Below are 16,319 nucleotides of genomic sequence, written 5' to 3' on the forward strand. Positions count from 1 at the left end.
GGAGCCGCTTCTCCGATTGACATGAAACGGGGATGTAGAGCTAAATCACACAAGGGGTTAAAATCAGGAACACACTCTAGGTCGCACCGGAGAAACATTCAGGAAACACTCTAAAACCTTTTAACATAATTATGAACTAGATATCATTACCTGTGATAGTGTGAATGCTGTGAGCTGAATTGATTAATTTGATGGCTGAAATCGCTGAAATTGATAGCTGAGAATACTAAAGCTGAAAGGTGAAGATGCTGAAATTGATAACTGAAATCGCTGAAGCTGATAGCCAGCTAAAATGTTAGCTAAATGCAAAATAAGCCGTAATTTCTTAAAAAAGAAAACTTAGGTTAGCCAAAACAGCTAGCATGTAGCTGAAATATTAGCTAAACTCCGAAATAGCATAAGAAATCTTAGTAAATGGCAAAATAGTCCAAAAAGCTGCAGAATGACAATTTTTAAAAACTTAAAACTGTAACTTTTTAACATACTTATGAATAATAAAAAGGCAGGAATATTATTCCAGAATAAATCAACTTAAACCTTAAATAACTTTCAAAATTTTACTCTCCATAAAAATATATTTTGTCCAAATTATACAAGATAACATCGGGTCATTAATAACAATAAAATAAAATGATCTGGAGGGCCGGATCCGGCCCCTGGGCCTCGACTTTGACTCATGTGACATGAAACGTCGTTTCATTCCCGTTTCTCGACGACCTATTTTTAGCCTCTTATAGATAACAAAATACTTGTTTTTTGAAATGCAGCAGCGTTTCTCATAAATAAAAGTGTGGATCGTTTGGATGCTTGTTTAGCCTTTAGCTCCACGTCTGACGCAGGAATGTCTTCACCATCCCATAATTTCCAACAGGTTTTTAAAATATGTCAGGATTAAGATACTTAAAACCACGTTTTGTAAATGAAGATTCATGAAGAGGAACCAGGCAGCAGACAAGGAGCCGCTCTAAAGTGTTCAGACTCATAAAAAAGAGCGGGAAAATTGTTACCGTTTAGTAAAACAAAGCTAACACAAAAAGCTGTTTTTTCACGCGTCAGAATGACCTGATTCGAGGAGTTACAGTACGCCAAAGAGCGCCTGTTATCTAGGAGTCGGCGTGACGTCTCTGGAGTTTAACGGTTAACATTAATGTTACAGTTTTACAACGTTTTTAATCCGGTTCCAGATGAAGCTAGCATGTTAGCTAACGCCTCGTTTGGCCTGAGAGGTCACAGGTGCAGAAACGGCGGTTATCTTTGTCTGTTGTTTGACTGAATGGATTTGGTTTCACATGATGATCCTCCAGAACCAGCGGAGTGGGATGTGACTAAAGCCGATACAGAACCAGATACAGAACCAGAACCTCTTTGGTTTCTCTCCACCTACAGACTCCCTAAACAGCATCCGCTCTTTTCTGGGCCAAACTGAAGAACCTCTCCTCTGCTGTTACATCAGGAGTTCCGCTCACGTGGGTTTTAGAAGGATTGTTGAAGCACCGGTCCAGCGTTTTAGAAATCTGGACCGAGCCAATCAGGAATTTCTGGACTGGAGAACCAAACACGGACAGATGACCGTCCATCTGTGGAGCTGAGAACCCGCATGAAGAACACAGACGCTGGACGAGTCCATTCAGGAGAAAGATGATGGAAGACAGAACCAGAACCAGAACCAGCTCGTGGACATTTCCAGTTTGTATTTTCAGCATAAAGCTGAGTTCTGTCAGCAGAGCTACAAGCTGCACAAACATGTTTCATGTTTCAGTGAGTCAGCTGATCACAGAAATGTATTTAAAGGAAATGAAAATAATGTTTCGATATTTTCTTTTTAGTTTTTGGTCAAAGTTTGTAGATTTGAGTGAAAAGACTCGTGATGACGTCATTCCTGGATCTGGATGCTGAAGATTTCCTGTTCGCTTCATTCTGAGCTTCAGGCCTGGGGGGTGATGAAGATGACGATGAGGAGGAGGATGGGGGTCGGGTTTGAATGGATGCTACAGATGCTCCACAGCTGGGCGCGCGCGGACCGGCCGCGTGCACACACGCCGGGCTGAATGAACAAACAGGTGAGAGCCCGCACGCGCCGCTACAACAAAGGCTGCAGTCGAGCACGAGGGCAGGTTCATGTGTAAATCCACCCCCACCCCCCATAGTGCGCGCGCCTTACCTCCCCATCATCTGCGGATCCCGCCGGATTCCAGGAGGCGCGCGGCGCGTCCAGCGGCGGAAGAAAGCACACAAAGACGTCAGGCACGGGTCAGTGCGCGCGCACCGACCGAAGACTCATTCACCACGAAGGCGCGAGCGACACCTGGCTGGGGGGGCTTACCTGAACGAGGCGCGCGGCTCCGGTACCTGCTGCTGGACGTCATCTTGGACTGAAGGCGGAGAAGAGTCTGCTGTTGAGGAGGACGGCCAGGAGGGGGCAGTGTTTCCCCGCAGAAAGACAGATGTGATGTATGGAAGGCCGATGGAGTCAAAATGAAATTTATTCCACTCCAAATTCAACACATTCGATTCAAAAATATATACATATATTTTCTGTTATCTGTTAAATAATTCAGACTCACTAAAGTAACCAGAGAAACCAAAGACAGATGTGGATAAATTCATTTTCTAAACCCAGTTCTTCCTGTTTGGGGGTCACAGGGTTGCTGGAGCCTATCCCAGCTGCTGAAAGGTGACCATGGAGTTCATCCTGGACTGGTCTCCAGTTTTTCATACAACCACACACACTCACATTCACACCTTAATGACAATTTAGAATGACAAAACTCCTACAATCTTAAAACGCTTTGTTTATTTCTCCAGTTCTTGGGTTGTTCATGTCCAGGTGGATTTTTTTTCTTTTTGGAGCAATAAAACATTTTGAGGGTTATAGTGGTTTCATTTAACCCTTTAACTGCCTGCTCAACCAAATAACCAGGATCATTTAGGAAACATGTTTTTGATCATATCGATTGTGTGTATTACTCCCCGAGGTACGGAGAGTCAAAAGGGACATTGTAAAGAAAAAAAAGTTAAAAAAAATTAAAGTTAAAAGAAGTTACTGACTCATGCGCAACAGATAGTAACTGGTCAGTTACTATTTTTTATATATATATTTTTTTACTTTAATTAAAATAAAAACCAAAAATGTTTTCAGTTACTATCTGATGCACCAGTTACTAACCACCAGAACATTCCTTTTTCCTAAAAATCGAAGAAAGAAAGTATCTCTGGATTGTAATGGTGTGTACCAGTTAGTAACTAGAATTTTTTTAATTGAAGTAAAAAAAAAATTCTGGATAGTAACTGATGTGCAATAGTTACTATCCAGGATTTTTTTCACTTCAATTTTTTTTACAAAGAAGAAAAAAACACATTTTTTTACCTTGATATTTTTTTATTTGATGTCTCTTCAGGGGGCTCCGTACGAAGACAATAAGCAGCAGAAAAAAATTACATTTTTTTTTTTTTCACCGTTAAAGGGTTAAACCCACTTTTTTTCCTGCATTTTTTCCAATAACTGAGTTAAATAATTCTCAGTCTAACCTCAGAGTTGCTTTAAATGCAACCAAACTATATTTATTTTAGCGTATGGAGTCTTCAGTGTGTAAAATCAGGCTTCTTGACTGTGGAAGGAAACCAGACAGGAATTCACACAAGCAAGAGGAAAACATGGAAAATCCACACAGAAAGGTCCCAGCTGGGATTCAAACCAGGTCTCACTGTGAGGCAAGAGTGCTAACCGCTACACCACCGTGCAGCCATACATCTTTATCTCTACAGGAAAGTTTTTCACAAAAACCCCAGAATAATCTTAGTGTTTTGATCGTGTTTGACCCTCTAAAACACTAAGATTATTCTGGGTTCATGTTCTCCTGACAGGAATGGTTACTCTGGTCGGCCACACGGGGGCAGTGCAGCATCGAACAGGTAGTTTGTGTGGATTTAATGATCATCACAGGAACTTTTTCAGTCCGTTTGCTTCTGAAAACAGAAACTGGAACAATTTACTAAGCAGGAACAGCAACGCGACTGAAAACATCCAAATGAGTTTCAGTTTTCACAAAGCTGTTCCTGAAATCAGGGGTCCTTCTAGTTAGACATGAGTCTGCTGAAAAAACAGAGTCTGCTGAAAAAACAGAGTCTGCTGAAAAAACAGAGTCTGTGTTCACGACAAAAACGTAGATCAGAGCGAGGATTATTTTATATACATTAAAGATTCACACTGATAGTCAGTTTTCCTCGGAAAACAACCTTGAGCCTGAACAGCTTTAGATCAGACTCCACATGTCTGTGAAGCTGAATTTGGCTGCTGAAAATACTGAAATCACTGAAGCTGATAGCCAGCTAAAATATTAGCTAAATTCCAAATTAGCCTAAAAACAAAAAAGAGTAGTGCCAATTTAACCTAAAAAACTTAAAAAAAAGAAAAAAAAACTAAACAGCTAACATTTAGCTGAAAAAATAACTAAACTTCAAAATAGCCTACAAAAGTGAAAAAAGCCCAATTTAGCCAAAACAGCTAGCATGTAGCTGAAATATTAGCTAAACTTCAAAATAGCCTAAAAAGATCTTAGTAAATTCCAAAATAGTCCAAAAAGCTGCAGAATGCCAATTTTTAAAACTTAAAAACTGTAACTTTTTAACATAATTCTGAATAATAAAAAGGCAGGAATATTATTCCAGAATAAATCAACTTAAACCTTAAATAACTTTCAATATTTTACTCTCTATAAAAATATATTTTGTCAAAATTATACGAGATAAAAAAGGAACACAAGCTAACATCGGGTCATTAATAAGAATAAAATAATAACAATAAAATAAAATGATCTGGAGGGCCGGATAGAATTACCCCGGGGGCCGGATCCGGCCAAAATAGCCTAAACCATCCTGGATCATCTACAACACACATCTCAAAGTCAAGGCCCGGTAGAAAATTTAATTTTTGTCACTTTTTCTAAGTAATGATACAGAAATGTTCTCTGAAAATTTACAGCAAACTTGTGTTTTGATCTTAATCAAATGTTTCAAATAAGAAACAAAAGTGAATCAAAGTGTGAAGGTTTGACCAAACCGGGCCGAACCGCCGGGCTGAAGCGTCTCTCAGGACCAACACCTGACGCTTCAGCACAAACAATGATGAGAGCGTGAGAGGCAGCCGGGCGCCATGATTGCTGTTGTTTCCTGTGTTGGTTGATCCGATGGGGTGGCAGGGTCAAACAATGAGCGACCCCCCCCCCACCGCAGGGGCAATTCTGCCTGACCTGAAAGACCCTGTGGGCCGTTCTGTGGGTTCTGAGAACGCTGGAGGAAAACCAAACGGCTTCAGTTAACGAGGTCAACAACATGAAGTGAGAACAACACAAACAGCTGTTGTCGTGTCCTCGACCTTCATCACGGCCGACTTTAGGACATCAAATACTTCAAAACAAGTTTGTTTTCGTGGATCTGAGACTCGTTTCTTCTGTTCCTGCTCTCAGTCCTCACACCTGTCCTGAGTTCATCACACCTGTAGAACCCTCTGGATCACCTGTTGGTCCGGTTCCGTCATGTTCTCCTCCTGTTGATTTTATGCTGAAGTCAAGATGATATTGTGGTTTTATTGTCTTTGTCGTTATTTTGGTGTCTTCTTGTCGTGTTTTTATTTTGTTCTCGTCTTGTTTCTGTTGTGTTTTCGTTTCATTCTTGTCATGTTTTTATGTTGTGTGCTTGTTGTATTTCTGTCTTGTCATGTTCTTGATATGTTTCTGTTTTGTTCTTGTTGTGTTTCTTTCTTGTTCTTTTTCTTGTCTGATTTTTCTGGTGTTCCTGTCATGTTGTTTTTTTGTCTTTGTCATGTTTTTCATTAGTTTTTATCGTGTTTTTCTTGTGTCCCTTTCTTGTTTTCTTCTTCTTGTCATGTTTTTGTTCTTTTTCTTTTGAATTTCTGTTGTGTTTTTGTCATGTTTATGTTGTGTTTTGTTGTGTTTTGTCATGTTCTTGTCATGGTCTTCTCTTCTTGTCAAGTTTTTGTCCTTTTTCTATTTTTTTTGTTGTGTTCTCATTTTTGTCATGTTCTTCTCTTCTTTTTTGTCTTTTTTTCCTTTTTCTTTTTGCATTTTTCTGCTGTGTTTTGTCCTGTTCTTGTCATGTTTTTGTATTGTTGTTGTTTTTGTCACGGTCTTCTCTTCTTCTTGTTATGTTTTTGTCATGTTTTTGTCCTTTTTCAGTTTTTTGGTTGTGCTCTCGTTTTTGTCATGTTCCCCTCTTCTTTTTTGGGGTTTTTGTCCTTTTTCTTTTGCATTTGTTATGTTCTTGCCGTGTTCTTGTCAAGTTTTTTCCCTTCTTCTTGTGTTCTTGTTGTGTGTCACTGCAAGCTTCAAGTTTGTCTTCGGTTCACATTAAGCGATGAATGAAGTTCTGAATAAAATCTTCAAATCTCAGAAAAACATTTTCTGTTTTAGACGACGCTCCACTTCACTGATGTTGTTTATTCCGTTTGTCTTCTTATCATTATTTCCAGTTTTCTTTGTTTCTCGAGGTTACAAACTTTTATTTCTGCTTTCATTCCTTTTTTTCTCTTATACTGCAGCTGAAAGTGAGACATATTTTAATGACTTATTGTCTGTGGTTCTGGTCTCGACCGGCCCAGAGGAAACGACCCAAACCCTAATCACAGAACACAACAGGAGTAACCTTCTCTCTGATTAAAGATGGAGGCCCAGCCTGCAGGATGGTAGAAACCTGAAGGTTTTCTTCATTAATGCTGGAAGTAGACGCCGACCTCATGACACGTCTGCACGTTCACTCCAGACGGATGGAAGGAGTGAGCTCCAGGCTTCCTAAAAACCAGGAAATGTGGGTCAGAAGTCTGAGCAAAAACACAACCTGGATTGAAGACGACATGAGCGGACGGCAGCTCTACACACAAACACACAACACCATCCACTGAAGCTCAGACGTTCATCTGTCCTCCGTCTGGATCTAAACTTCTGCACATCTCCTTCAGACATCTTTGGATTTCTACATCCAAACAGCTGATAATTGGAGATGGAACCACATCATTCCAGCCGATACTGATCACCGTTACTTTAACTGCAACTGTGACCAATAGACAATATTTACGATTCTGATATTTAAATGTCTAGAGTTTAACAGCGGTGCAGAATAGAAGCAGCCTCCGTTCCGCACCGCTCTTCAATGGCTCTGCATCCAGTGTGAACCAGGTGGGATAATGGACCAGAAAATCCAGGTGTAGTCCAGTCTGCCTTCTATAGTGTAGGAAACGTCTCCACAGTTTGGAGAATTGATCCTACAGATCAGATTCTGGTGTCCTGCTGGTTCACAACTGGTCACAGAACAGTGCAACCACAGCAGACAAACAAACCGGACTCTGGGGTCAAACGCGCTCGGGTTCGGTACCGACTCCCACAATCCCATCAGTGAGAATCAGCAGAATGTCTGAAGACTCTGACATGAATGACATGGTCTTCCCGTCTCCATAAATGCACAATAATCTCCCCAAACCGCGTTGTTCCCTCCACCCGGGAACAAGTGCAGGTGAGCGTTTCCTCCTGGCAGACGGCGTGACCTCAGCCGGGACGCTGGCTCAGGCAGGAAGGTCGGAGCTCAGCGCCGTACAATGGTCCGTGCAAACGCGGCCCGTTGATTCGTCAGCTGCCATCGAGCTCGCGACCCAACAGGAGGAAGTGCTTATTGTTCGCAGACGGCCTGTTCTCCTGCTCGCTGGCACACGGACAATGGAGGCCAGATTATTTATTCTCTGGAAAACAGGCAGGAATACCAAGAAAACAAACCCAACAGATCGAGCCGAGTGGATTTCTGGGAATGAAGCGTCCCTCTGGAGGAAATAAATGTGTCAAACTCAAAGAATAAACTCCCAGAAACAACAAGTTCTGGTCCATTTCTCCTGTTAGTTTACCTCAGGACTTCAGAGGTTAAAGCCTGGGAGACTCAGGAGCAGAGAGAGAAACGCAGCCAAAAAAGGAGAATCATTTGTCTTATCTCTGTGATTGGACTCCACAGAGACAGGAAATGGTGCCGTTACACGCAGGAAACGAGCTGATGGCGCAGATAAAATGGCTCCAAGAATCCAAACAAATACAAGCAGAGAGAGCTGAGGGACGGGGAGGAGTCCGGCCCCCGAAAAGTCCCAAACTGAAGATCTACCGCGCAGATTTGAAGATTTCAAGAGAGTTAGGAGACCGTCTCTACAGACAGTTCGAAGGTTTTCTTCAAAAGTTTCTCATTAAATAAAATTAAAAACTCCAAAAACAAGTCAAAATGTTGAAGATTTTCAAAACTTTTTGATGAAAACGACAAAATATTGGAGGATAATTGAAAAATTACGGGGAAAAATCAATCACATCTGGACTCAGACAGACTTTCAAAATAAAAGCCACAGTTCTTTAAATATTTAAAAATGAAAGAATAAAACTAAAGACAGATTGAAAAAAAAAACTTGTTCAGAAACGGACCCAGTGGTTCCAAAAACATCAGACATTTAACAAGGTTTCATCTGTTTTCTCAGGTTAAATAATGTGAAGAAACTGTTTCGTTACAGCATGGGTTAAAGTCAAGGCCCGCGGGCCGGATCCGGCCCTCTGGGTAATTCTATCTGGCCCTCCAGATCATTTTATTTTATTGTTATTAATGACCCGATGTTATTGTGGTGCACCCAAAAGTGTGCATCCACATTTGGTATTTTATTTTGAAAGCCTTTTATTTTCAGTAATTAAAATATAGTATTATTTTATACATTGATTAAATAAAGCCTGTGGAGAAAAAGAATGAAGAAAAAAGGGAATTGGGTTATTCTTATGTACAGTCTATGGTTATGAGTCTGGAAAGCGGAACCTTCGAGACTCTTGCAGCGCCTCCAGGTGGCTGAAGACGGAGTAACTTCCTGTTTCCGTCGGAAGTGCTCGTTTTGTTCCTGATTTGAGACTCCGTTCATTTTTCCAGGTTAGTACCCCGTTTAAAACCTCACAAATGAAAGCTCTAAGCTTTGGTGTAGTTTCCAGATAATTGCCAGCGTTGTTTGTTTTGTACTTTTTTATTTAAATCGGGAAAATGTAACTCTTTTTAGGCGAGAAACGGCGGGAAAAGCCGAACGGGAAGTAGCCTGTGACCTCGCGAGATGTATTTTAATGATTTTTGTGGAACTCCTGACCTCATTTTAAACATGTTTAAAAACGAAATGATCATAAATGGTTCTTGTAAAAGATATATTGAATTACAAAGTGAGTGTTATGTTGTTGTTAGTGAAAAAGTTGATTCCTAAATGTGCAATCTCCAGCATTTATAAGCTAAGAAGGCTAAATAATGGTGAAAAGTAGTATTTATTTTGTTTACATTACAATTGTCGAAGCCAAGGTGAATTAAACATATGTAATTATTAAATGTTTCTTTTGAAATTGAAATGTGGTGTATTAGAAAGGAAAATGGAGTAGATCGTTTGAATAATTAATTATTTAATGTATTAATCAGATATTTCTTCAGACTTTTGTGGTCAAAATGTACATTGGACAACAGAATGCACTAAGTGGAAATTGTAATTTTGTTGAAATGATTTAATAGAAGTGCTTTAGAGAATGAAGTGAGGGCTCGTGTCGTTCCTTCTCTGAGACTCCGTTTATTCTTCCAGACACGATATTCTTTTTGTTATTGCCGTTACCTGGGACATTATCTTGCATTTATTTCTTACTTGTATAATTTTGACTAAATATATTTTTATGGAGAGTAAAATATTGAAAGTTATTTAAGCTTTACGTTGATTTATTCTAGAATAATATTCCTGCCTTTTTATTATTCATAATTATGTTCCGGTTTTAAAGTTTTAAAATTTGGCATTCTGTTAGCTTTTTGGACTATTTTGGCATTTTTAGCTAATATTCCAGCTACATGTTAGCTGTTTTGGCTAATCTGGGCTTTTTTGAGAGACACTAGAACACAGAGCGCTCACGGACGTCGGTGTTCAGAAGGACCACGAAACAAGCGCTTCAGGACCATGTTTACCTGAAAGGAATTTATCTGGACTTTAGCGCTTTTCTTTTACCTCAAACTTTCTTTTAAACTGCTCTTCTGAGTGGCAACCTGTGGAGGGTGAACCCCACCTTCAACCAACAGTCGCTAGGATAGGCTCCAGCAACCATGTGACCCCAAAAGGGATGGATGGACGGATGATGGGTGATGGATGGATGAAAGGATGGACGAGCTTCTATGAGGAACCAGCTGAGCTGCATGTATTTCTTCTTCTTTTCGTTCCTCAGCTGCTGAAGTCACTTCAGAGTCTTGATGATCGAGAGGCTTCAGCTCCTTTAAATTTTAAGTTTCAGACAAACCTGTGAAATCCGATCAGCCTTAAGGAGCTTACTGGATTTTACGGATGAAGTTTGAACACAAACACAGACTTCAGCCTCAAAGTGAAACTCTTCTGACTCACATGTTGGGACAAACGTGGAGGTTGGTCATCAGGATGAAAGAAGGAAAGGTCCAGAGTGATTGTTCAGGACGTCCTGCAGTCTGAGTCACCGACTGGAAGTGATGACCTCATCACAGGTTTCACTGCTGTTGATGAGCATCATCATCAGAATCATCATGACTGACCAGTACTGGGTTAGGGTACCTGTAGTGGGGTAGGGTACTGGTGCGCCTTGCGTACCGGCACTGAACCAGTTCTAGTGTGGAGGTGGGGGATCCGTGAATTGTTGGGAACAGCCAGCACGTCAAAAAGCGATGAATTGTGGACACAAAAACGGTAGGGGTCTTTAACCAACCGACCGTCTGTTATGAGGTGGGAGTGAGAATCTGCTGAAGAATCTGGTTCAAGATAATCAGTTTAGTAAGGAACATTGGAACATGATTCCAATGGACACCAATCAGTGAAATCAAAGTGTGTAATAAACCAGCCTCTGACTGTTTGAGCGACCGCGGTGGATGGTGATGTCAGAGCGGCGCTGTTTGTTTATGAAGGCTTTTTATTGGTCTGGCATGAGAAGAGGCGAGGCAGCAGAAAACCAGCAGAAAGGAAATTCATCAAAAAAGTACAGCTTGGATCTTGCAACAGGATTTCCAGCCCTGCAGCCAAACATGCTCAGACCAGCTGGGTCAATGTCATCAGGAGCGTCTCCAAGCGTTTGTCCTGGACAAGGAGGTCCTTGGAATTCCAGATGGTTTTTCAGCTGACCTTGTTTTCCTGTTTTCCTCAGGGGGTTGTGTTCAATGACCATTAAAAGCAGTCTGTGCTTGGTAGGAGTTTTGGACTCTGGTGTGGAAACACGGCGGTGTGGGATTCCTGTCATCCACCCCGACTCTGATCTGAACCTTTGAAGGTCCATCTTAGCGTATTCAGCGTCTACAAACTGTATTTTTGACTGTGCAGCTAAAAAAACAACTTAAATTTGACAAACATGTTGACGCACAAACCAATTACCAAACACTGATACCGGACAAACGCACAACGAAACAAGTCAAGGCCTCACACCTCTGCGGCAGCAGGTGACACCTCACCGCGGATAATAAAGAGACTCCCTCCAGAACAGAAGGAGGAGAACATTCCTGGTGGATCGGAGAACAATGGAGCCGAAGGGAAGTGATAAGAGACAGGACATCCTAACTCTCCTGCATCTCATCCTTCAGAGCTGAGGCCACGTCAGCGGGCAGCTGGACCTCCACAGACCATGAAACCGTCACGCAGCGCCGTGACGGGGAGGTCACTTTTACAGATGTGGAAGATCACGTTCACGCATTGTGTCTGAGACGGAAACAGTTGGCAGAACTGAGGATGAAGAAACTGAACAGAGGAGGTTGAAAATGAAGACGAGCCCTGAAACTGTTCCCACTAAAACAACCTGATAGAGTGAATTCTATGCAGATGATCCATGTTCCTCCTGTAGACATTGAGGAGGGATCATCAGTCATGGTTATTATGTGAAGCAATCCCCACCCCCACCAGTGACTCCCACCCCCGAGGTCTCTTGGAGAAAGTCACAGCTGTCTGCAAATAGGGCTGCAAGAGATTAGTCGACTAATCAGAGAAATAATGATCAATCAACTATTAAAATAACCGTTTGTGGCAGCACTACCTGGAATAAGTATTTAGGTTTCATGAGTCTGATCATCTTTTCGATCTTCTTTCAAATAGTTTCTGAGTTGTTCCTTGCATTGGCGAGGAGAAACCTTGCCCCCCTCCCACCCCCCTTCTCCTCCTCTTAACTCTGTTTACACTTTCTGCTAGCTTACACTCCCCTCACACCCCCAACCTAACAATTGCGGTGCAATGAAAATGGCGAACAATATCGTAGCTACCCTGCTGTACAGTTTAGATCCAGATTCCGGCTCAGACCAGGAAACCAAAGACGTTCATGGATCTATTTGTCTGTCTGAATGGGGCGGAGCTTGTAGTCCCACCCACTGTATTTTCTAAGTCACAATACTATCTTTTTTAAACTGCATTTTTTTTCTGCTCCTGATTTGTGATTTGAATAAAAAAATTTCTTGACATATGAAAAATGCCACGAGAACAAATTAAAAACACAATTTTCATCAAAGTGGGTTTTTAAAAAAGTATATTTTCTGTCTTCAGTGTTGGACCTTAGCGTGTTTTTGTCTGGTTGTTGTGTTTTGTTGATTCTTCGTTTCCTCCACAGTTTGTGTTGATCATTTGTGTCATGATTTGCAACATATATAGTATTTTTTTCTGTCTTTTCTTGGGTTTCTGAGTCGGCATACTGTGACTCCGCCCATTCACCTGTGGAGCAGTCACAGCTGTCTGCACTTTGCTGATTACCCACACAGTATGTAAGGACCTCTCTTCCTCCTGGTTCTCTTTGTCTCTTTTTCCTAAAGTCGCGTGTGTTGTGGTTCTCATTTGCTTTCCTGACTGTGACTTCGTGCTTTGATCTGTTGAACTTTTCTGGATCTGTGCGAATCTTCACTCCTCCTGGGTTTTCTATTACCAACCAGCTGCAACACAAACTTTAACAGTTGAAGTTTGTGCAAAAATCTAACATTTTCTATAGTCCTTTAAAATGTTTTGTTTGAGAGACAAGGGTTGATGATGGGAAATGAGGCAGAAACGGGATTTGATTCAAACTTTATGCACTAAAACTGTAGAATTTGTGTCATTTACTGGAGGAACTTCTCAGAATAATTTTTGATAAATTTAAAAACCTAAATGTCCGCTGTCTGTGAATCACCTGGAAAACGTATCAATGTTTTTAAGGATAAATGTTGAACAAAATGAGTAGAATAAGTCCAACTATAGAGAATGTAATGAATCCTACCGTCCTGAAGAGAAAAACCGTTTTTAGTGTTTTAGCAGCTGATTACCTGTCAATAACGACATGGATATATAATATTTACCGAAGACTTGATGATCAAAATGTTGGATATCCACTAACTAGAGATGAAAGTGAGTAGATGTTTTTGTTCCATCTTTAAAAATGCTTTGTTTAAATTCATCAGGAAATATTTCTGATTTAAGAAAGATTTCAGTAAAGAAACCCGCAGAGACGTTTATCATCTAGATGTCACGTGAGGCATTTTTACATCAATTCATGCACCTTAAAAACCAAAACTGTCCAGAAAACATGAGGAAAACTGAGACTCAATAATAGGTCAACTGGAGGGAAAAAAGGAAAAGGTAAACGATTCCAAGAAGAAAAATCATACAGAAAATTATACAGAAAATTTTAAAAACATAATTGATGAGAAAATATAAAAAACAAATTAGAAAAGCTGCATTACCTGTGATAATGTGAATGCTATCACTAAATATGCTGAAGGGATTTGCTGAAAACGCAAAAGCTATTTGACAAATGTTAAATTTGATAAAAGACTAAATTTCATTTAAGAACTATGAAAGAGCACTAAAGTTGGCCTGAAGTTATGAAAATGTTGTAGTCAAATTGCTTAAAAATTTGTAATACATGCCAAAAATATTTAGTATGTTGCTCAAATATTGGCTCCAAACTCCAAATTAGCAAAAAAAAAAAACCAAGTAGATGCAGAATTAGTCAAAAAAGTCGTTGCTTAAATCTTATATACAAACTCCAAAATAGCCTAAAATTCCTCAGTAAACTAAATGAGTCAAAAACATTAGCATGTTGCTAAAAAAGAAATAAAATTAGCCTAAAAATCCCAGTAGATAATGAATTAGTCACTAACATTAGCATGTTGCTAAAACATTAGCTTAGCTCCAAATTTTTGAAAAATTTCTATCAAAGATGAAACATAATCCATGAATATCTTTTAAGTTCTGTTGCTAAGAGTCCAGTTTCCTCTGGACTCAGATGGTGAACGAGTGGTTCCCTGAGGCCCAACATTCCGGTTCACCAGAACAGAGCGGTTTGGAGGAGGAGCTTCCAGGATCCAGACTGGCCTTCTCATGGTGACGGTTGTGGTAGTGATGCTGAGCGGCTGCATCATGTGACCCGAGTGTTCTGACTCACTGTAAACAGAATCATCACTTTGCTGTTAAAGATGTGAGTTTGAATCAGACTCAGAACCCAAACCCAGATGTGGTTCTGATGCAGAGCTGCAGGTCTGGACTGGAACAATGAGCTGAAAACATCTGAGAAGACAGTCAATGAGGACGTGCACGGAGACGTGCACACACACACACACACTGGGCCGAACTCGACTGCCGTGACCCGCCAACCCACGGCGTGATGACACAGCATCTTCCCGCTCCGCTGCACACGTGCACTAACGAGCATTCCTGCATGATTTACTGCAGGAATGTCGGTATTCCCACTGGAGCCACGCTTCATCTGCGTCTTCTCCTGAGGGGGCGGGGCCAGATTGATTGCAGATCCACCTCCTCTGCAGCGTCTCAGTCATGCTCTCCTGATTTCTGACACGTTTTTCTAAACTGTTCATCTGAGCGGCTCCACAAACTCGGTTGGAATGTCTCTGATACCGGCCCCCCAGGAATGAGGCCCCCGATCGTTTGTCACGCAGGAAGGCTTTGACTCTGCTGTGGATTTGAACTCACAACCTTCAGTTTCAGGGCGGACACTCCACCACGGGGCCACAGAATCGTTAGACCTTTTAGAGCATCCAAGATCCACTTTGTTTTATCAGAACCCAGTTTGGGTCAAACATGGACCAATCAGGGTCATTTTAGCCCAACAGGGTTCTGATTTGACCCAATGGGTTAAATCTTTAACTCAAAGTTGAATTAAAATGACCAGAATTTTGAGTTAGACGTACTAATAATTGGGTTAAACAGCAATAAAAAATGAAAAAGAAGAATCTGGATTTTTCTGCTACAATTCTTTAAATATCAACATTTTGTAGACAAATTTAAACATGTTCAAAAAAATATTTGTATCAACCCTATATCCATCCATCTTCCTCCGCTTCATCCGGGTCGCGGGGGCAGCAGTCTAAGCAAAGATGCCCAGACTTCCCTCTCCCCGGCCACTTCCTCCAGCTCCTCTGGGGGGACTCCAAGGCGTTCCCAGGCAAGCCGAGAAACATAGTCTCTCCAGCGTGTCCTGGGTCTTCCCCGGGGCCTCCGCCCATCCCTCAACCCTATATAACTATTTGAATCAACACTTCTTATTAGAATAATCTAAACTTTTATTTGACACTCATTGTTTATGATGTGGTCCATGTTTCCTGCCACTAGGGGCAGTAGAGGGACTTTTCCTGCTCATTCAAAGATGGCGGTCTCCATGAACTCCTAAAAACACTTTTAAAGTTGATCTAATTTGCAAAACTTTCCACTGAGAATAATTCATCTGTTTGCCTAAATTAGCCAAAACAGCTAGCATGTAGCTAAAATATTAGCTAAACTCCAAAACAGCCTAAAAAAATCTTAGTAAATACAAAATAGTCCAAAAAGCTGCAGAATGTGAATTTTTCAAACTTTAAAACTGTAACTATTTAACATAGTTATGAGTAATAGAAATACAGGAATATTATTCCAGAATAAATCAACTTAAACCTTAAATAACTTTAATATTTTACTCTCCATAAAAATATATTTTCTCAAAATTCTACAAGTTAGAAATGAGCGCAAGATAACATCGGGTCATTAATAACAATAAAATAAAATGATCTGGAGGGCCGGATAGAATTACCCGGAGGGCCGGATCCGGCCCTCCGGGCCATGAAGGTTCTGAAGGTTCTGCCTCTATTCTGGTTCTGTAATCTCAGAGTGGAACCGTTCCTGTGACGTTCTACAGCTTAAGTCTTCGGCTCCATGTTCCTGTTTGTCACACCTGAAAGTCTTCAATCAGTTCTTGTTTTTGGTTGATGACCTGGTTTTCAAGCTGGACTGAAATGAGGTCACCGGATGGTGGGGGGTTGGTGGGGGGGGGGGG

The 16,319-nt window shown here is 41.0% G+C and overlaps 1 protein-coding gene across 1 annotated transcript in view; it reads right to left on the reverse strand.

Annotated features, from left to right (window-relative positions):
• Positions 1-2,407, reverse strand: part of sept5b (septin 5b) — a gene marked incomplete in the record, with an annotated part of 11,244 nt that extends 8,837 nt beyond the window's left edge. The window contains 2 exon segments of the mRNA XM_024299666.1: positions 2,162-2,172; positions 2,324-2,407. Coding sequence (XP_024155434.1) covers positions 2,162-2,172; positions 2,324-2,366 — 54 coding nt within the window.
• Positions 2,408-16,319: the final 13,912 nt, after the last annotated feature.

The sequence above is a fragment of the Oryzias melastigma genome, linkage group LG12 (assembly GCF_002922805.2).
Source record: "Oryzias melastigma strain HK-1 linkage group LG12, ASM292280v2, whole genome shotgun sequence".
NCBI lineage: Eukaryota > Metazoa > Chordata > Actinopteri > Beloniformes > Adrianichthyidae > Oryzias > Oryzias melastigma.